This window comes from Chionomys nivalis, chromosome X (genome assembly GCF_950005125.1).
Source record: "Chionomys nivalis chromosome X, mChiNiv1.1, whole genome shotgun sequence".
Taxonomy (NCBI): Eukaryota; Metazoa; Chordata; class Mammalia; order Rodentia; family Cricetidae; genus Chionomys; species Chionomys nivalis.
This window is the reverse complement of record NC_080112.1, coordinates 64436473-64459231: the sequence shown is the minus strand read 5'-3', so window position 1 is coordinate 64459231 and position 22759 is coordinate 64436473. Positions and strand designations below refer to the sequence as shown.

The following is a 22759-nucleotide window of genomic DNA, read 5'->3' as shown; positions in this document are numbered from 1 at the left end:
AGGCCCGAGGCCCGTGATAAAAGATATGTTTTCTCATCTTCCCAGTTGCTTTCGAGATTTCCCCTATTTTGCCGCACACTGGCAGGACAAACATCTTCATTCCCTTGCACGCCTCATAATCTTGACATAATTATCTGTGACATATTGATTTAAAGTGCCGCTACAGGAAAGGGAACAGGAATGCTTCGCTTGGCCTTCTGGGAGTTGTAGTTCTAATGGCACCCGGGCTGCCTAGTCAGCCCTGGAACTGCGGACTACAGCTCCCAGGCCTTCCTAAGCCCCTACCACACAGGCTCAAAGCCACAAACCAGTAGGAGGTGGCTGTATTGTATCTATTGTATCCTTTGGCTGGTGCATTTTTACAGTTCTCTGGACGTGAAATTGAGAGTGAAAAGCATGGCAGATGAACAAGAAATCATGTGCAAATTGGAAAGCATTAAAGAGATCAGGTAAGCCCTTTCTCTGCTTAATGCAGCATCCACCCTCCTCGATCCCGCCTCCCTTCCCGGGCATCCTTGGGAGCAAAGAGAACTGTTTTTCTGTGGAAACTATCTATTGTTGGGCTACTTGCAAAGAGGGGCGGGAAAGAGGCCCATTCATCACAGACTTACAGATGAGGTGAAGAATGAGGGGGAAAGGGTAATTTGAAGTCGAGCCTAGAGGAGGTAGTTGTTGGAAGTGTGTGTGTGTGTGTGTGTGTGTGTGTGTGTGTGTGTGTGTAGAGGAGGGGAGATGGTTATGCCTTTCCAGATGTGGCTGAGATAGAATAGAGGGACACCAGGAGCTTGTCACCAGAGAGCTGTATTCTTTTTGGCATGGAGACGAGAGCTAGCATTCACAGATACATTAAAAAAAAAATACTTGTTTAGTACAAGTTGCTTTTCGCTTCTTCTTTTATAAAAGTTGATGATTTTCCGTTCAGCTTCATGATCCAGAGCTTGGGAAAAGCCTTTCGAGAGCTAAGTTTAGCTGGCCTGGCCATTCCGTTTGCAACTTTGCTGTGGCTGTAGCTGGGGATGCAGATGAGCCTGGGGGTGGGGGGCGCTGCTCTTGTTTCCCTGAAACTCTTTCATCACTTTTTTCCTATCCTGACGTTGGAAGGAGGTTGCAAACTATGGGTGTGTGAACAAGAGCGGGAGGTCTGCCAAACTGGGAATTGTCACACCTCCAGCGGGCTACTCTGCAAGCAAGTTTCGATAGTGAGACCCCTGCCCCCCAAATGGTAGTACCTGAAGGGCTGACAGTGTGGGCCACCCCTGCGGTGCCTAAGTACCTGCATGTGGAGAGTTTTTCAGATATATGGAGAACGGAAAAAGAAAAAGACACATAGAGGATATCTTTATAAGAAATTGGGTCATGAGATTTAATCTTGACAAATTTGAGAAGAGATTTCACCTCTGTGGTTTGTGTGTGGGATCTCCACATAGTAATGGGAGTGAAGAACCTTGGTTTCATCTTCCTATTGGAGGAATTATATCTTTCCTTTTGCAAAGTAAGGAAAACTATCATTTATTGAGCCCCTGCTATGCCAGTGCCCCCCCCCCAACATTTCTGCAAGTGTCTTCGCTGTGACCTTTGTCGTAAGTGGAAAAATAAAGGCTTGGAGAATCTGAGTGAGTTCTCATAGTCACGAAGCTTAACAATGCCACAGTTGGACAGGAATGGAGACTGCCTACAAAGGCTCTGTTCTTCTGACTGTTTCCCACTGAAGGGTTGCTTCTGTCTTTTCCTACAAAAGCGTCAGGAGGTAGGAAATGAGACTGCTAGATGCAGGAGGATGCTAAGGGTGAAGCTAGTGAAAGGCTTAGGCCTTTGAGTAGAAAGCCTCTACTCTTTGTGGACTTTAAAATAAAGTTGTCTTAGCTGGGCAGTGGTGGTGCACACCTTTAATCCCAGTACTTGGGAGGCAGAGAGGCAAGCAGATTTCTGAGTTCAAGGCTAACTTGGTATACAGAGTGAGTTCCAGGATAGCCAGGGCTACACAGAGAAAACCTGTCTCGACAAAAACCAATATGTGCATGTGTGTATGTGTGTGTACATAGATACATATACATACATACATACATACATATATATGTAAAAACGAGCTTATCTTATCTGCAGAAATGGACTATTTGGGATCAAGGTAATTAATCCCTAGTGAAAACATGTCCCTTTCTGTGGACTTCAAGTCAGGAGCCACGGCTTCTATTCCCCAACCACGTTAGAGAGTAGCAGGAGAGATGTAGAGAGAGGCTGAAGTTCCCCTCTAGTAACATGGGCATACCCCTTGATTGTCAAGAAAGACCCAGTGTAAAAACTGGATTTCTGTTGAGAGTATCAGGAGGCCTACTAAGACAAAAGATTATAGTCAGATCCAGAATATTCAACTTTTGTTGAAAAAATTCTCACCACACCAATAAATCTACTTGAATAAGAAAATACACAATGCCAATATTGATAAACCACAGATTTAGAATTATCTAACAATAGTTTTAAAATGTCCATCATGAAAATGCTTCATTAAGCAATACAGCACACTGGGAGCCTAGAAACATACAAAAATCACAATGCAGACAAACTCTAGACTTTTAAACAGTGTTGAAAATGTTAAAGACTCCAGAGACTTTTGGAGTTGGAGTACATGCCAGTCCGCATTATGTTATTGTCGTGAATCTGTAAGAGCCAGGAAGTACAAAGTATTGGTTTGAATGAGAATGTCACCAGCAGGCCTAAGTATTTGAACACCTGGTTTCCAGTTCGTGGTGCTGCTCTTGCCACCTGCTGCCATCTCTCTCCTGCCATTATGGACTTTGCTTCTGAAACCATGAGCCCAAATAAATGCTCCCTTAAGTTAAAAGAAAATACAGAAGCAAAGCAAATAGACAATGTATAACAGCAAGAACAACAAAAGCCGTGAGGAAGATGCTCAGGGGGACCATTAAAACAAGCTACAAATTCAACAGATAGGTTCAACTGTAAGACGGGGCAGGCAGAACAAAAAGAGTCAGCTTAAACCTAAAGCAAGAGAAACCACAATGAGATAATTACTAAACTTCAAAAATTCTCCCAGTAGAGACACAGGACAGAATGAAGAAATAGTTTGAGAAATAAGGACTAATAGTGTCAAACCACCTCCGGGTTAAAAAAAAAAAAACCCTAATCAAATACTAATAGATTCAACAAAAAAAGAAATCTACTCCAAGGCATATTACAATCAGCCTTCAGAAAAAGAAGGAAAAGAAAAGAGAATCTTGAAAGCAAGGCAGGTGATAAGAACTAACCCCCTAATTATCCCTCTGAGGGGGGAAATTAGAATGACAAATTCCTCAACAGAAAGATCAAGGTCCTAGTAGAAAGAGGTACAACATTTTCAAGTGATGACAGCACAGACCTGCTAGTGTAGACTGCTGTGTGCATGGTGATTTTATGCTTGATAACTTGATGCTGTCGACTGCGGGAGCTGTCCTCAGATGAGCTGTGAAGGAGGATGAGAATATTTAACATAGAGGACAAACCACACAAACTTGGTAAGCAAAAACATGATAGAGTTGACTTTACCTTTTATTTTCAGTTTTCTTAATTATGTTTGATGACTGAAGGAAATTTATTTTATATTTTATTTTCATATATTAATGTCTAAAAATTTACAATGACATTTCACATATGTATGAAGTGTACTTTGATCATATTGAGCCTTATTGCACTCTCTTGTCCCCTATTCCCTGGTTCTCTTCTTCTTCCCTATAAGACCTATTGAAGGACATTTTCTAAAATAATTATAATCTCAGTGTATGTACAGGAATATTTATGATATTTTATGAATAGGTTAATTTACAGAGAAAATAGATAATATATTTCACTAAAGCTGGTAGTGTGATGTTAGAAGATACCACTAAATTCTTTACATCTCATGTACTTCTGAAAGCAAACACTAAAATTTTTATGCAGAGATGGATTAAAAGTATTAAAAGTAAACAAAACTGAAATTTTAAAATGTGTAGTTCATCCAAGAGAGGCAAGCAAACAAACTCCCAAACAGAAAATAGACATGATATATAAAGTTTAAAAGGCAGATACGTTTATATATGTATATATAAATGATTCTATTGTAGATAACGTGTGGCTGAAGAGATGTTTTAGTGGTTAAGAGTGCTCACTACTCCTGCAGAGGACCTGGGTTACTTTGGGACTCACAGCTGTTTTTAACTACAGTTCCAGGGCTTTCTTCTGGCCTCCAAGGTCATATACATGCATGCAGCATACTAAATCCACAGAATACACACATATACATAATTAAAAATATTTTATTATTTTGTGTATATGGCTGTTTTGCCTACATCTGTGTCTGTGCACCACATACAATGTCCCTGGAGTACAGAAGCAAGTCTAGGATCCCCTGGGACTGGAGTTAAAGATGGGTAGTAGTTGCAGTGTGGGTGCTGAGGATGGAACCCTAGTCTTCTGGAAGAGAATCCAGTGCTTTTAACTGTTGACCCGTTATTTCAGCCCTCACATTTAAAAAAAAAAAAGATCAATAATTCAAAGACAAGTAAAGAGAGATTTGTATAATGAATTTTTGAAAAAATAATTGTTATATACTGTCTGTAACAAACTCACTTAAAAATAGCGATGCAGGTAGATTGTGGGTAAAACAACCCATTAAGCTGCCAACAATAAAAAGTGGGCTGTCTCGGTGGGACAGGCACATACCGTGCAAGCCTGGCAACCTGAGTTTAATCAATCCCTGAATCCCACATAAAGCATGTCCTCTATTCACATGATGCATGCATGCAATGTCATTATCCAGTGTCCTTATAAATGCTGGGAATCCAGTTAATGTTCCACTATTCACAGTTCTTGAACTTCAAATTATGCTTAGCATTCTTTTAATAGTTTTATTAAAAGAACAATCTATTTTGTTAAAACATGAATGCTCTTGGACTGTAGTAGCAACGATGGTGGCATTTTCACCTAATGAAGCCAAACTAACATACACATATTGATAGAGGTCTAGAAGCATGCATATTTATATTGATTATTACACACTCCAAAGGCATAATTTGCAATGGGAAAAGGTGTTAGGAATGGGTTCTCTCATCACAGTGTATTTCCTGATTGTGCCCCTCAGAAATTCTGTTGCAATTCAATGCTATGTTTCAACAGTCAGCTTCCAAATTACACCTTGGTCTATTTTCTGTGTCGGTTTCCTGGTGTTATAAGTCGCAGTCAAGGAGAAAAAGGAAAGACGAGTGAAACAAAAACAAGTGTAATAGAAAATAGGAAAAAGCGGGAGAGCATTAATGAAACAGAGAAAGTGAGTGTCGTTGCCATGACATGAATGAGAGCCTTTCACAACCTCATATATATGCCAATATATCTGTAACATGCTCTTGCTGCCAATGCATACATATCATGTATGTGTGTGCACACGTGCACATGGGAGGGCACACACACACACACACATAGACACATACAGAGCTTTCTTTGTAGAAAGAAAACCTCAGTTTAGATAGTGCCGCTGTTAAGGGGCACCATACAGGTACATCATCCAGGGAAATTCTGTGCTGAGCACCCCCACCACATTTTCCCACTGCATAGACTCTCCATAGATCCATGGCCATTTATATTATCTCCAAATTTTTAGGGGCCACATAGCATCCCTTTCCAATCTTCAGCCCTCTGTGCACACCACAGTCTACTGGGCTTGCCCAGCTGGGTGTTCTACAAATTCAGCTACTCTTGGCCAACTCTTTATGACTTCATAGCTCCCTACTGCTGTTGGGCTGCTCCCCTGAAAACTCATTTTAATGATGTCATTCCTGTTACATTTGCCTTAGCTTGAAACCTAAAATTCAGCATTAACTTTCTATTTCTCCCATCAACACTTCACTCAAATTCCTGTCTTATTCTCCACCTCCACACTTACTGCCTGTTTTAGGCCTTCATGATCAGTACCCTGCATATTTGTGATATTGTGTTCATTTCCACCTACAGAATTATTTCCCTGTCTCTAGCCTCTTCTCTGTCTTTAATTCCATGCATACTGTTATGGGAATGACCTCCCTAAAATAGGTATGATGTTTTCCCCTCAAATACCCCACTAATTTACCTTTTTGGATAGCCATATTTTGAACTCACAGATTATTGCCCACTAGTGGCTTGACTTGCATATAACTTTAATAAAAACTTTTCATTTTTATTTAAAAGATAGATTACCAATATACATTTCTTGAGAAGTGGTGGGTGCACCTTTGGGAAAGCATTGTTTTGTTGTTCTTTATTAGTTTTTTAGGTTTTGTGTGTATGTGTGCATGTGTATTCTGTCATGATGTGAAATTCATTTTTTGCTAAGGATCAATTTTTTCATGCTGTTTATCTGTGGGATACGCATTTGCCTGTCCTTGTTACTATGGTATTCATAACTGCAGTACATGCCACATTCCAGATTCACCATCCCCACCTCAACTGTGACTACCTCTTTCTTTTACTTTATCCTTTAACAATATAGAAGTTCATTTTTCTTTCATATGTTTCCATTCTCAAATATTTTGCTTGCACAGATCCTTCATGCTAGATTGTTCTTTTCTCATCCTGTGCCTGTGAATTCTATTTGTTTTTTTCAAGGAAGACCCAAGTGAAATGCCACCTTTTATCCCAACCTTTCTCTAATGCTCCAGATCAAAGGAATCAGTAGTCTGCCTGAGCTGTACAAAGAGAACTGTGTGGCGTTTAATTGACATGTGCTCTGTCTTAGTTGGGGTTTTTATTACTGTGATGAAACACCAGGACCAAACGCAACTTGGGAAAGAAAGGGTTGATTTTGCTCACACTTACCGTTGTGAGTAGACCATCACTCATGTGAGGCAGAGCTCAAGGAAGGAGCTTGGAGGCGAGGACTGATGCAGTGGCCTTGGAGAAATGTTGCTTACTGCCTTGCTTCCCACGGCTTGCTCAGCTTTCTTTCATACAGCACCCAAGCCTACCAGCCCAGAGGTGCCCTTGTGCACAGTGAGCTGGACCTCCCACATCAATCATGAATCAAGAATATATCCTACAGACTTGCCTACAGGCCAATCTTTTGGGGACATTTTCTCAATTAAGATTCCTTCTTCCCAGATGACGCTAACTTGTTTTAAGTAGACATAAAAAGTAGCCAACACATGTGTTCTCTGTTTGCTTGCTTGCTTTTTCCTCCCTCTCTCCCTCCTTCCTTCCCTCCCTTCCTTCCTTCCTCCCTTCATCTAGTGCTCTGACAATCTCAGTACTGGGTTTAATAATTGTTTTAGCCCCTAGGTTTGGACAAGATTTAAGTCTTGGACCTTTGAGACTTAAAGTCAAGCCAAACAGTGGTGACCACAGGAGAAAGAACAGAAAGCAAGGAGTTGGACCTTGGTATTGAGGTGCAACAGTCTTTAAAGCATGATACTTTGCTTTTTTCTTAGTAGCTATTTTTTTCCAGATAATCTGATTAACTTTAAATACAGAACCCTTGGTATTTAAAGAATGATCTTACCTGGCTAGAGGAAGCAAGAAAAACTGACCTTTTTATTTTCAGATTCACTCAGTGTCATTTACAGATCATGTGCATTGAGCCATCCACAGAGCTGGCATATTAAGTGGAGGCTGATCACTTAGATTGAATTGGACCTGGTCTGAGGGATCTACCATTTGGCACTTGGTCTTTCCTGAGTTTCAGATGCAAATATCCAACTGAACACTTGGCCAATACTTTTGCTTCTCTTACAGGCGCCAACAGAATTTTCGGCCCAGCCATACTACAAGCACCCTCTTTCCTCTGTTTCCCCATCACAGAAAATGTCCCCACCAATCTTGAGGTGCTTTATTTCTCTTGCCTCTGTGATACCTCACATCCAAATCTTTAGCATACCGTGTTCAAACTTGCATAATATTCTACCCAGAGGCCAGCTTACTTAAAGGCTGCTTCGACACATCTGCACATGAGCCAAGACTGAGAATGTATATTTCTAACAGTTCCCAAGCAATGCTGGTGTTTTGGGTCCAGTTCTTGAGGTGCCACACACTAGTAAGACCTTGCACATGATACCATCAAAATGGAATCTGAGTCTATAACTTGCACTGGCTAGTTTTTTCCACTTGGTTATCCCATCCCGAGGCCCTGTGGGATCTGGCTGTCCTACCCTACTTTTTGAGTGAGTAATGTTTTTGACTTGTTATGAAGTTTATCACCGGGGAGCCCACGAAGTCTCTGCAAGTACTGGATAACCCGTATCCCTAACCAATGCTTATTTCTTCTTTCATGAAAGCCGTAAAGGAAGCACTCTGGAGAAATCCTCCAGCTGATTTTTTTCTTCTTTCTAGAGCTGTGTCTGGAGAAGATATAGCTTAGAAAGCTCAGAAATCCAATTTGAAAAGTTTTGTGAAAGGTTATGTTTCTTGGGATTCTGGAAATTCTTTAAGAGAGCACCTGCAGTTTGCCTGGCATGCCCTGGCCTTCCCAGCTGTTGTTTAGTCTTTCGGGAGGATCTCTGTAGGAGATTCCTTTAAGAACTTGGATTGTTTCCTCAACTGTAGGGCCCATTAGTCCAAAGGCACCTCATGTAGTCATCCAGTTCCTCTGTACAGGTTATACTGAGTCTTACTTTCCATATAGAATTTTCAAGATTCCAAAAAGTTCCAGATATTCCTTTCTTCACTCTGAAAATTGATGAGTCGGTTAGGTCCAGAACAAACCCATGTTCCATCGGTTTATAGATGGGACGATGATTGGGTTCACAGTCCTGGGTTTTCTACTTCCTGAATATATGATCCCAGGCAACTCATTTTACTTATCTCACTCTCGCAATCTTGTCCTTCAAAATGAAGCTCAACTATACCTATGCGGAAAGGTGTTGAGAGCATGACCTTTCATAGCGTATAAAGTTCCTAGTGCAGTTGTTAGGATGTAGTAGGCTCCACAAATATAATATCTATTACAATTAATCAAAGCTGCTAACAATAACACATTTTGTGGTACCAGGAGTAGAAGCCTGAGGCTCATATTAGGCAAGCACTCTATCACTAACTTAGGTGATGTGTTTCTTTTTTTTTCAAGACAGGGTTTCTCTGTAGCTTTGGAGCCTTCCTGGAACTAGCTAAGAAATACATGTTTCCTTCTAATACAACCAGGATATGTCATTTCATTTTCATTTAATTCCAGGAAGTTTTAAAAATTCTTTACTACCAATTTGTTTGATGTTGATTTCAGGCTTTATTATATTATAGTCAGATAGAATCTACAGCGTTATTCAACTTTTCTTTATTTTTGTTAAGATCTGTTTGTTTCCCAGTAGTTAGTCTATTTTAGAGACACTTCCATGGGCTGCTGAGTAAAATGTATTTTATTTGGTATTTGCATGGCATATTCTGTCAATATTTTAGTCCTATTTGAAGTATAATGCCATTTATTTCTGATGTGTCTATTTAAATTTTGTGCTGTGCCCCGTCTGTTGGAGGAAATGGAGTACTGAAGTTATCTAGTCTTCCTGGGTTGGAGTTCATCTTTTTCTTCAAGTACAGTAGTTCTCTTTTTATGAGATTGGGTGCACAATAGTTTGGTGCGTATATGTTTAGGGTTGTACTGCCTTCTTGATTAGTTCTTCCCTTGATTAAAATGTAATGTCCTTTTTACAGTTTTTTTAGATTGTAATTACATCATTTTCCTTTTCCCTTTTCTTCCCCCAACCCTTTTGTACCCTTTTCTCATTCAATGCTTAACGCATTTATATATGTCTAAACATGTAAATACAACTTTCTCAGTCTGTATATTGTTACATGTTTGTATAAGATTTCAGGGCTATTCGTTTGGTATTGGATAACTGATTGGGGAGCTCTTCCCTGGAGAGAACTCTCAGCATTCCTTTACTGCCTGTGGTTTTTCGTTTAGGGTCAGAGCCTTGTGAGCTTTCCTCCATCCATGCTGCCATGTCTATTGGTGTCATCCTTTTTCAGGTCATCTTTCAGCAGCCATGTTGGTGAGACTTCATGGTTGTAGCTTCTCTGACATTTCTAGGAGGCACAATTTGATAGCAAACTTCCTGTTCCTTTGGCTCTTACTAACCCCCACCCCCTCAACCGTCCGCAATGATCCGTGAGCCTTAAACTGCAGGAGTTGTGTTGTAGATAGGATTAGGCTCCAGATCTTGACTTTTGATCAGCTATAGCTTTCTGAAAATTGTCTTTGTCTGTTGCAACAAGCAATTTCCTTGATGACTGGTGAGAACTGCACTTACCTGTGTACACAAGGATAAACATTTAGAGTTCTGTTAGCGATTGTGCTGGCCTAAATTGGTGCTTGTGGACTCCCCTCCAATAACCATGGCTTCACTAGCATGGAGTAGTTAGCTAGATTTCCAATACCATGGGAAACCAGAGGCACGGTTTCTCTCTTGTTGAGTGGGTCTTAAGTCAGTTAGAGGACTGTTGGCTACCACCAAGGTATGCATACCACCATTGCACCCTTAGGGATATTGTGTCATACTCGTCGGTGTGGTTCATAAGCATCATAGCTGGCTAAGACCGTGGATGTTCCCTCTTTTGGAACCTTGCGTGGCATCTGCTGGTACCAGGATAGCTTGTCTTCAGGGAGAAGGCTTTCAGGTCATATACAGTATCTTGGATCTGCTGGGTCCTGTGCCCAATGCACATAGTGTCTTTAGCAATAGGTACCTACCTTCCACCTCTGGGGGGGCAACCAAGAGCAACAGAAATAGCCTATCATGGTTTGGAAGTCTCTTGGAAAACCTTAACCAACAACTCCAAAAGAGGGTTTCTCATTCTTGGTGTTGGGTTTGAAGGATAGCATTGTCAGCCCAGATGGGAAAATTTCATATATATATATTCTCCTTTTTTCCCTCCCTCCCTAATTAAAACTCTCTGCCTATTTTTCTATTTCCCCTTCAGATCATTTGTACCCTGCTTTTGTATTCTGTACTGACCCCCCCCCCCATCCACACACAGGATATTTCCTTTTTACTTTCCGGATGTGGTGGTTTGAATGAGAGTCACCCCCATAGGCTCTTATATTTGAATGTCTAATCTCTAGTTGGTAGACAGTTTAGTGGAAGATTAGGAGGTGAGTCTTTTTGGAGGAGGTGTGTCACTGTGGATGGGCTTTGAGATTTCCCACTCCCCCCCCCACCCCTCACCCTCACCTGTGGATCAGGATTTAAAGGTCTCAGCTACTGCTCCAGTGCTATGCCTCTCTTCTTCTTGCCATGATGATAATGGACAAACCCTGTGAAGCTGTAAGCAAGCCTCCAATTAAATTCATTTGTTTATAAGAGTTGTCTTGGTCAATCGAAATGAAATTGCCAATTAACAGGGGAGACGGAGCCCCAAAAGGACATCTCTTGCCACCAAATGAAGCTTCCAGTACCAGGAATCAGTTACATCTAATTGAGTTGTTGGTCAAAGAGGTCCCGATGGGAACCCCGAAACAACCCAGGCTGTTCTCAAGGCTATATAGAATGGTATCCACAAGCTGATAACAAAGCCCTATTTCTGAAGATAACCCTTACACAACTCATTGAATATGGAGAAGTTCTTACATAGGGCCTTCACCCCTGTGGGCTAATGTTCTCGGTACAGGAAGGTACTCTTCATGCTAATAAAGGAGAAGCATTAACACCAAGCCAGCTACAAACTCGCCAATCTACAATGATGTCCTGCCTGTAAGATGTTCTAGTGCAATGGTCACACAAAGCTTGTGGGAGTAACTAACTGACCAATATCTTAGGTGTCTTCTGGCCCACTCCGTGACATCAAATGGTGCTTGGATGACTAAGAACCAAATATGATATAGCCCAGGGACCTATGCTAAAATCAAATACTACTGTCCTAATGACATCCTGCTATACTCATACATCAGTGCTTTCACCACCCACCATCAGAGAGATTTCCTCCTGCAGTGAATGGGAACAAATCCTGGGACCTGCAGCCATATATTATGCAAAGAATGAAAGCCCTTGGAACTTTCAGCCCTTAACAGGGTGCCTCCAACAAACCCCTCTTCTTAGAGCTCATGGGACCCTGTGGAATAGGAGGCAGGAAGAGTTTCAAATCCAGAGGGGATGGAGGCCATTGTGACACAAGACCTTCTAAACACAGCGGGCCTGATGCACAGATGAACCTACAGAGACAGAGGCAGCATGCTTTTACTTTCCCCATTATATCATTTTAGCATCTTTTCTTGAATGTTAAATGGCTGTAGCTATGTGCACTTGTGTTCAGATCTTTATTTTGTTCCAATAGTATGCATATCCATTTTGTGACACAATCATCTTATTCTTATCTTGAGATCTAGAGTGGCAATCTCCCTGAATTGCTCATGACTGTTTGGGCTCCCATTTTATTTGTAAGACTTTCCCTTGAGTGTCCTAGTTGTGCTGTTCAGTTTTTAAATTCCATCTTCATTTTATGTTGAGTGCTCTTCAATCTTTTTATCTCCTTATTGAGTTGCATTTTCCAATCCAGGATTATCTTGGTTATTTTATTCAGCCTTGTGTTTGTCTTTTCTTGGGTAACACTTAAGCCTTTATTTCTTTGAGTTAATTCTCTCTAAATTCACCAAACTGTTTGTTTCTGTTTTTCTTAAACTCTGAATTCTTTGATAACATTCATAGTGTGTGTGTTTTTTTTTTAAGTTCTGTATCCTGGAATTAATCTGAGTAATTGTTCTTACATAAAATTTCTGTAGGACAGGTGGATTTGGGGGGGTGAGGGAGGATGGGGTGCATACTGTCTTTGAGCTTTCATATTATTTTGCAGTGAGACCCGGGCACATGGGCTTCTTGTTTTGGTTGTATGTTTGATGTGGACACAGAAGACTTGGCTGGTACACAAGATTTGCTACTCAGTACAAGCTGGCAGTTAAAAATAATATGTAGGTGGGTCACACCAAGCTGTGCCCAGACCCTGGTTGTGGGCTCTAGGTTGAGCCTGGAAACTGAGAAGAGTTCAGGCATGGGAGGGTCAGGCATACTCACAAGGCTGGGCCATAACACAGGATGTGTGGGCCTGTCTGGCCCTGAAGTATGGTTCAGGACCAAATATCCATAGGGGCAACTGGAATTGAAAGGGGTTAAGCCAGCAAGTATAGGTATGTTACCTGTGTTTCTATAGCACACAGATAGGCTAGAGGGTCCCTGGCAGGGAATGTCTGGGGGATGGTGGATCCTAAAAGGAGGAAGAGGGTCAGGAGAAAGTCCTGATCTTTGGCAAGCAGCCGCAGGGCTACCTGAGTTGGGAGACTCTGTGCCAGCGAGTAAAGATAGGTTACCCGTGTCTTCCCTCTGTATGGGCTAGATAGAGAGAGAGTTCCTAGCAGCGAGGGTTTCAGTGTCTTGTGGGTCCAAGGAGAAAGAAGGGTCAAGAGAAGGTCACAGCCCCAGAAAAGCATCCACAATTCGACCAGGGAAGGACTGTGCTTGGGTGCACAGGCAGGTTACCTGTATCTCTGCCCTATGTGGACTTAGTGGTGGGTCCCTGGCAGTGAGAATTTCACCATGTCATGAGTCTCAAAGTGAAGAGAGGATCTGGAGGATGGTCTTGTTGCTCTCATTTAATTGAAGGCTTTTCTTTGCCACTTAATAGGCCATTATTCATATTCTTCTTACAAGATGGCATATGCTAATGAAGCGATTCCAATCTTAGTAACCAGCATTATGCCTTACAGCACACATGCAGTACTTGTAAGTTCTTTGTTCCGATGTCTGGAGTGCTGGGGTGAAGGAGATAATCATGGCTGAACTATCGGGCAGAGTTGGGGAGTACACTATTATTTGTTGATTGTTCATCATGGGCCACAGAGCTTGGGAACTTTACATGCATTAACTCACTTAATTCCTACCACATGGCATGGGAGGTAGGTGGTATTATTTCCCCGTTAGTACTGAGGAAATCAAAGCTGAGAGAAGGAAGGAATCACATAATGTCACTTTCTTGATACTTAAAAATTGAAGAATCCCTTTTCAGCACAGGGTGAAAGATTTGACTCATGCCAGCATCTCAGCTGTGTGTTGAACTTCACCAAAACCCCTGGATTCATCTAGGCCCCTTCCCCTCTCTCGGATCCAGCCCCACTAATCCGTCTTCAGTTGTTCCTTTCATGGGTTGTGTCTTTCTGCTCTGGGGTGTTTGTTCATGCCATCCTCACTTCCTGGACTGCTTTCCCTTATCGCTCTTGACTGAGGAGGACAAGTGTTCAATAAATATTTGTGTATGTGTGTGCATTTGCTTCTTAGTGCATACTTATTAAATATAGTTAAATGTAAACTTAAATGTTATTATTATTCAAAGGCAAATATCTAGTAAAGTGCAGAACCAGCACATATACCCAGGTATGAGTTTAAAGTACATGTTCTTTCATGATGTGTCTCTGCCTATACAAATGGGTTCTTGACCTAATACTCACTCAGCTGGCTACATGAATCAACATACGATACTACTCTAATTATCAGTTTCCCATCTCTAAAATTGGGATAGAAGCAGGCAGAGTCCAGATGTTCTGTATATAATATAGAATAGGTTGAGAATAGAGGTCTAGGCAGGAAGGGGTCTAAATAAATATTTTTTCAATAAAACCAAATATTGTTCCTCTATAAGAAAGGTCAATAGCTACATCAAGAGTTCTTCATACGCCTGACAACTTGACTCAAATATAATGTAGTGTAGTGTGTAACATGCAAGTATTGCAGTTACTTTTGCATCACTGTGCCAATGTTCCTGACATAAGCATTGCAAGGGGCAATTTTTATATGAGCCAGCCATGCTATATGGTATGAGCGCCATCAGCCACACGTTTAAAGTTAAATTCATTAAAATCAAATATAATTTATAAATCAGTCCTTTAGTCATAGTAGCCACATTTCATGTGCCCAACAGACTATGTGTGTTATTGCTTTGGAAAGCGCACACACACAAGGCATTTTGGTCCGTGCAGAAAGTTCATTGGACATTGCCTCTTTAGAATTTCTCAGGTCACTGTTGCTAGCTCTGGCTACCTTTGCTAGGAGTGCTTTGTGGTGGGAGACTCTTATTTGCAATGAGAGTCTCTTTAGCATCTCTGGCCCATATCCACTAAAGGCCATTAGTGTTCTCCTTTGACTCAGTCCTTCAGCTGGAACCTGCACTGTCCTTTGTAGTAGCGAGGAGTGGGCTGCATTCCCACCCAGCTCCCATCTGCCCGGCTAGCTTAGCCCCCGAAATAATTAAACAAACTGTATTCATTTAAACACTGCCTGGCCCATTAGTTCTAACCTCTTATTGGCTAACTCTTACATATTTGTTTAACCCATTTCCATTAATGTGTATCGCCACTTGACTGTGGCTTACCGGCATGAGTCTACCCAGCATCCATCTCAAGAGTGGAGAGCCATTACATCTGCCACACTGCCTTCTTCCTCCAAGCATCCAGTCCTGTCTTCCCCGCCTATCTAAGCTGCTGCCCTACCAAAAGGCCAAGGCAGTCTCTTTATTCAACCAATGAAAGCAACACATAGAAAGAAGACCCTCCTACACCAGTCCTTTGCAAACATCCTGAGGCAATAAAATTTATCTCACTTGCAGCTCATGGAGTTTTTCTGTTTAAAAAGAATCTCCTAGCTTGATTCCCCTCTTTATGCTGTGAATACCATTGGTTAATAAAGAAACTGGCTTGGTCTGATAGGGTAGAACAGAGCTAGGCAGGGAAAACTAAACTGAATGCTAGGGGAAGGAAGGCAGAGTTGGAGGAGAAGCCATGGAGCTTGCAGCCGGAGACATGCAGAGAACCTTTGCTGGTAGGCCACGACCTCATTATGATGCACAGATTAATGGAGATGGGTTAAATTAAGATGTAAGAGTTAGCCAATAAGAAGCTAGAGCTAATGGGCCAAGCAGTGATTTAAATAATACAGTTTTTGCTGGGCGGTGGTGGCGCACGCCTTTAATCCCAGCACTTGGGAGGCAGAGGCAGGCGGATCTCTGTGAGTTCGAGACCAGCCTGGTCTACAGAGCTAGTTCCAGGACAGGCTCCAAAACCACAGAGAAACCCTGTCTCGAAAAACCAAATAATAATAATAATAATAATAATAATAATAATAATAATACAGTTTTTGTGTTATTAATTCGGGACTGAGCAGCCAGGAACCAACAAGTGGCCTCCCTATAACACTAACTCTTTCTGAGATGGCTCTGATTTTCTCTTGTCTGTGAAAGCAAGGGTTAGAAAGATAGCTTAGAAGGAAAGGCCTAACTGCTTTCCATTTCTGTCTTCCTCCATCCTCCTATTGGCCTGTTTCCTGCTCTTGAGAAATTTCAGGAACAAGACTCTGCAGATGGAAAAGATCAAGGCCCGTTTGAAGGCTGAGTTTGAGGCACTGGAGTCAGAAGAGAGGCACCTGAAGGAATACAAACAGGAGATGGATCTCCTGCTGCAGGAGAAGATGGCACATGTGGAGGAACTCCGACTGATCCATGCTGATATCAATGTGGTACGTGGCTGGCTACCCGCCAGCCTCTGGCTCATTAAGGATGAGCGAATGGAGGATGTTGTTACCTTTCATTTAGATGTCATTGTGGCTAGCTAGCTCAGAGGAGAGGGCTGTGGAGTAGAAAATTCCAGAAGTTCTGAGGTCAGCTCTGATTATGTCACCGACTAACAGCAATGGACAAGTCCTTTATTTCTGAGCGTCGTATTTTCTCCCTGTATTATGAAAGAGGCCAACTGACCTTCGAGGGTTCAGTCCATTCTGACATGTCCACATTCTGGAAGTCTGCAGCTTAGGAAGTAGCCAAGGAAAAGTGGACTAGATGCCTGCCCCTTGAGGGCAGCATAAAATGCTCAAAAGCTCCCAACGAGACCAAATCAATCCTCTCTGTCTGCTTACTAAAGTGGGGCTCTCTCATTAGACGGCCATTTGGAAACTCTTGGAATACTGTGAATAAATTGCCGAGCTGACAAATTCCCTTGTTTGGAGTTACTCGCTAATAGTGTAGGCGTCTTTACTGGGAATTCCTTTATCAGGAAGTGGAAAGGGTTCACCTGTGAGATCCTTTCCAATTCTTAGAGCCTATGACATCTTTTTTAAAATTCGTTTTTGATGGAGCTAAGTTTCTCTTCTTGGCAAACTCATTTCTGTGGGATTACTCATTTTCAGAATGTTGCCAGGCCTAGAATCCTTAAATATACATAAACAAGGCTGTGTAAGACCCTTGGGGTCTTATGTGTTAGAATAAGATTTTGGGTCTCCTGGAGGTAACCGCAGACTTCATTGCAAGCTATCTGATGATGTAGAATCAATAGAACGAATCACGTTTTTTTTTTTTTTTTCAATAGAGGGGTTGAGAATCCAGGCCAGTAGATCTCAGACTAGAGCATGAGGGTCAGCTGGAGGGCCCATTAGAGCCCAAGTTGTTGAACTTTACTCCAGAGTTTCTAGTTGCATATGTTAGGTGAGGGATTGAGAATGTACAATTCTTAGTTCCTAAATGCTACTGCTGCCGCTGCAGCTGCCGACAGGGCATGTGGATGGGGTGGTGGGTGGAAGTGTGGCGACCAGTTTGAAAACAGTTGACCTAGGAAAAATGTAACTGGCTTGGAAGACGTAAGTTTTCCGTTTCTGTGTAGGTTTTGTTCATAAGGATCTCTGTGAAAGCTGAAGCTTCTTTCAGCTCACTGACCTCTACAGTAGACTGGCGATCCAGGTGAGCTGAGCTAGATGATCTTTAAAGGCAACTCCAGCTCGGAGGTGTTAGTAATTTGAGTAATTTAATCACAAGTTTATGAGCTGTTACTCCGTTAATTCCTATATTAAATGATTCACATGAATTCAGTCATCAAATCTTTACTAAGACTGCATGGCGTGTGCACTATTAAACTTTCACTATCATAGTGATGAAGAAACCGAGGCTTGATCCGCCATGCAGAAAAGACTTAGTAAACTTGAACATAGATTGGTCTCCCTCTGGAGTCTGTGCTATTATGTGTTCAGTTCTAAAACGTCTTTGAGAACTTTGGGATCTTTTCTGTTTCTACCCTGCTCTATTTTCCAGATGGAAAACACCATTAAACAGTCTGAAAATGACTTAAACAAGTTGCTAGAGTCCACCCGGAGGCTTCATGATGAGTATAAGCCGCTGAAGGAGCATGTGGATGCCCTGCGCATGACATTGGGATTGCAAAGGCTTCCTGACTTGTGTGAAGAGGAAGAGAAACTCTCCTTGGAGTAAGCTGCCTGCCCTCTGACCCCAAAATAACACAATGTAACAGAAGGGGGGTGGGCGACACAGATGGACATGGATGTTTACATGGCTCGAAAGTCCGAGTACATAGTCCTATTTTTAGGCCTGCCGGTGACTAATTCCTTGCATGACCTTCTTCAAGTCTCTGTGCTGACATAAAGAGCAATGATGAGATGAAGTTTAATGGATGACTCTTTAAAAATGCTTTGTGCGATTTTTGACAATATAAGAATTTTACCTATATGCTGGCATGATAGCTCAAGGAGTAAAATGGCTTTCCACCAGTCCTGGGGACCTGAATTCAGTTCCTGGGACCCATGTGGTAGAAGGAAGGATGAATGCCTGCAGGCTGTTTTATGACGTGTGTCCTATGACATGGTAGCGTCACGTGCCTGCCTGTACATACACATGTACAAATAAATAAATTTAATATGACATTTAAAATAACTTACCTATGAATTTTAAAATGTCACTTTCCAAGTTAAGGTCTAGAGGAGTATACAAAAAGGATGTGCTTCCATTTTCTCCAGGATATGGCCTGTCCTTTGTAGAAGTGGGAGCGGCGGGGCTGTGTCCCGCCACCCGGTTAGCTTTACCCGAAATAATTTCACGGAAACTGTATTCTTTTAAACACTGCCTGGCCCATTAGTTATAACCTCTTATTGGCTAGCTCTTACATATTGATCTAACCCATTTCTAATAATGTGTGTAGCACACGAGGTGGCTTACCAGGGAAGATCTTAACCTGTGTCTGTCTGGAGTGGGAGAATCATGGCTACTGCCTGACTCAGCTTCTTTCTCCCAGCATTCTGTTCTGTCTACTTCGCCTACCTAATTTTCTGTCCTATCAAAGGGCCAAGGCAGTTTCTTTAACCAATGAAATCAACACAAAACAGAAGACTCTCCCATATCGGTCCTTTAATCTCAAGACCCAGAGTTAAAAACTAGGCTCATTTTAAAGACAGAGCTCAGCCCAGCAGGAGGGAGTATATCCTAAAGGTACAACTGGATTCCTGTAGAAGCAGTGAGCTTCCTATTCCTTGAAGGATATAAATCTAGGCCTGGGAATGCTTGGTCTGAACATTGCAAGTGACCATCCAATAGACAACAGGTCTAAATATCTTGCTAGCCCTAAGATTTCTTGATCATCTGCATCTATCAGAGTTAAGAAGAAAAGTGTCTACTTTCCTACTGATCATGTGCCTAGTACTAAGGGGAAGGACCCATGTGCTATAGGGAGGGTAGTGCCATTCTAGAGAAGATCCTATTACAATTTTTGGTTCCTTAGCATAGAAACTTTAAGAGGGGCAAGGTTCTTCTTGCTTTCAGAGTGATCCAGCCAGTGTCTTTTCATCCCCAAAGTTACTTTGAGAAGCAGAAAGCGGAATGGCAGACAGAGCCTCAGGAACCTCCCATACCTGAATCCCTCGCTGCTGCAGCTGCTGCTGCCCAACAGCTCCAAGTGGCCAGGAAGCAGGACACACGGCAGACAGCCACCTTCAGACAGCAGCCTCCGCCTATGAAGGTGGGTAATCTAGACTGGACCACAGAGGAAGCAAAGTGTCCTGCAATGGGAGACTGACAAGATGCCGCTTGAGGTTGTGGTCTTATTTATTTTAGATCTTACTTAAACAATGTTTGATTGGTACACAGAGGATGGGATGCTATGTTGAACCCATGTTGCTGCAAATCCTCAGAGAGATTAGAATACAAGAAGCCTGGCAGGCCCTAGTAAAATATAAATTTCTAAAGGTTAGAAAGGGAATCCTTATACAAATACATAGTGAACATATCTCATTAGTGAGGGATTTAGTAGAGTCACAAGGCAGGTTCTTAGTACATTTGGCGAACAGATGTTTACATGGTTGGAAAGAACACTGAAATAAGTTTGGAAGTTTTATGCAGAAATTATTTATGTCTTCTAGAGACATAAATGTAATACCTTTAGGATTACCTTTCCTTCCCACTAGAATTAATTTGCATTTCTACTAGGCCAAAACTGTTTATGGGTTTCCAGTGAAGCATCACAGAATTGGGTCAATAGTAACTAGTCAAACAGACGTTTTACTAGAGTGGCTTCCCAGTAGACCATAGCCTACAGGTAGAGTATGCCTTGTTATATGCTTTCATTGGCAATTTACTGGTGCACACACATGCCAGGTGATTTGTGTGTTGTATTTTTTTTTTTTTTTTTGGTTTGAGACAGGATTTCTCTGCATAGCTCTGTCCTGCAATTCACTCTGTAGACCAAGCTGACTTCGAACTCAGAGATCTGCCTGCCTCAGCCTCCTGAGTGCTGGGATTAAAGGCATGTGCCACTACGTCCAGCTTGTGTGTTAGATCTTAACAGAGTTGAATAATTGCAACAAACCACTTAATGTGAAAAGTCTAATATATTTATGGGCCACCCCATGACTCAGGATGTAGAAACACTTACCATGTGAATGTTATGATCTGAGTTTGATCCCAGCATCCCATGGTAAAAGGAAAGAACCAATTCCCAAAAGCTGTTCTAGGAGAGAACTGCAAAGTTGTCCTCAGACCTCCACACGTGTTCTGTGGCACATGCACACACATCTCTTCATTTCGTCTCTCTCTTTCTTCCTCTCTCTCTGTCTCTTTCTCTGTCTCTCTCTCTCTCTTGCACACACACACACACACACACCACCCAATCTTAATTAAAAATACCCTTTAAAGTCTAAATATTCAATATCTTGGTCAATATAGAAAGATGCTTGCTAATTCATCTTATCCAAGACAAATCGATAGTACATGGGAGAGCTGGTTAGAGATAATGTTCTGATATATTGCTGCATAGATATATAGTTCTTATTTTATTTCCAGGTTTTACATGCAGGTTTTCTAAACCTCTCTCTATGTTATATCTTTCGCTCCTCTGTTCTATGGTCTCCAAGAACACTGGTATCTACCTGAATCTTACTGATAACTAACTGTTCCTTCCAAATGGAAATTATTTTCTGGGCCCCTGAGGAGCTGCAGTCTGAACCATTGCTTAGAATAATCGGACTACACTAACTTCATTCATTCTGTCTACCCCCTTCAGGCCTGCTTGTCATGTCATCAACAGATTCATCGAAATGCACCTATATGTCCTCTTTGCAAAGCCAAGAGTCGGTCACGGAACCCCAAAAAGCCAAAACGGAAGCAAGATGAATGAAGAGAAGGTGAAGGGCTAGACCTCTGTTGATCATAAACCCTCCCCTTGGCCAGAGTGATAGATGTCCTGATTTTCTAAAAAATATCCCTTCCTTCTCCTCTTGAGTCTTCTATTTAATTTTCTGGAAGAACACCTCTCTCTCCCTTTGCACTTCTTTCTTTCTGCTCTTGGGATATCAGGTTCAAGAACAGCTGTGGTTTGGGTGCTAATGACTGGGTCTCATGACCCCTTCTCTCCCTCTCACATCTCAACTACTGTGCTGGTTTGGAGGTGACTGAGGGGTAAAGGCCCTGATGAACTCTTTCTCTTGCTCCCAAGGACTGGAGCCTATTGGGCTGCAGGGTGTAAGGACTGGAGGAGGTCCATGTCTTACTTTAAGAAAAGGCCTCAATGATGTCCTTCCCTCTCTTTTTGCCTTAGGTTCTGAAAGGACAACTACTTTATTTTTGCCGGACTTCCCAATGGGTTTAATCTGTGTATCTCCCCAGTATTTAGCTCATCATTAGAGCCCAGGAGTAACTTAGACAGGTGTTCTTTTTTATAGTAATGTGTGAGGCTCTGGTGTTATGCCATAGTTCCATCCAAGTCTTCCAGGTATACTCAAGTTTTTACATACCAGGCTGGGCATCTGGAGATCCCAAGATCTGTAGATCTTCCCCTCTATATTTTTTTGTTCTTTGCAAATCAGTAGGCATTCTCTGCAGTGAAGTTAGGGAGTCAGACCCATGCTTCAAGTCTCACCCTGTTCACTGCTGAAAATAGGAGGTCTGATGGCTATGGTATAGGAATTGCCTTGGATTGAGAATCCAGGAGCTGACTTTAGCTTTGTATTTTGTTTAAAAACCATCACTGTAATACCTGCTCAATTACCATTACTGTATCACTGGGAGGATAAAAGTGAATATGGTATTATATGAATGCCAATCATTTTATACATGTAAGTGGGTATGACTTTGTTTTCCATTCTTCCCTCCCTTTGAATCTGTCTTCTCAAAGGTAGCCTCGGTTTAGGAAGTTATTGGTCATTCTTTTCCTGTGGGTTGTGTAGGTGACCTTTCTCCCCCAACCAAGGGCACTAAGCTCTTCAAGCCCCACAGCTGACATCTTTATCAAAGCTAAACCTCCTAGTCATGTTACTCTTAGACCTATGGAATAAAATCAGGGCTGACTGATTAAAAAGATATAGCTCCAGGTGTTTATCCCTGGCTGGGAGAAAAGGGAGATATTTATCAATTTTTGTTCCTTTTTTTTAACTTTTGACTTTGAGTCACGATAATATGTGTTCCAAACATCAAAGATGCCTCTGTCTTTTTAAAGTAAGTGTTATGATTTTATAAATCCTTTTAAATAAACGTTCAT

The 22759-nt window shown here is 41.8% G+C and overlaps 1 protein-coding gene across 2 annotated transcripts; it reads left to right on the top strand.

Annotated features, from left to right (window-relative positions):
- The first annotated feature begins 287 nt into the window (after nt 1–287).
- On the top strand, nt 288–22759 carry Zc4h2 (zinc finger C4H2-type containing). 2 transcript variants are annotated; one of them, XM_057759893.1, is made up of 5 exons: nt 288–449; nt 16301–16472; nt 18034–18206; nt 19585–19747; nt 21287–22759. In XM_057759893.1, exons 1-5 carry the CDS (start codon nt 397–399, stop codon nt 21398–21400), a joined length of 675 nt encoding a protein of 224 aa, XP_057615876.1. In that variant the 5' UTR covers nt 288–396; the 3' UTR covers nt 21401–22759. The 2 variants fall into 2 exon arrangements, with proteins under 2 accessions (XP_057615876.1, XP_057615877.1); XM_057759894.1 differs by lacking the exon at nt 19585–19747.

What these genes read in the sequence shown, in the direction of transcription:
- Zc4h2 (XM_057759893.1), top strand. Translation starts at nt 397, where the DNA reads ATGGCAGATGAACAAGAAATCATGTGCAAATTGGAAAGCATTAAAGAG. An exon ending in GAAAGCATTAAAGAGATCAG is followed by an intron (nt 450 to 16,300) that starts GTAAGCCCTTTC and finishes GAGAAATTTCAG; the next exon opens with GAACAAGACTCTGCAGATGG. An exon ending in GAAGAGAAACTCTCCTTGGA is followed by an intron (nt 18,207 to 19,584) that starts GTAAGCTGCCTG and finishes TCATCCCCAAAG; the next exon opens with TTACTTTGAGAAGCAGAAAG.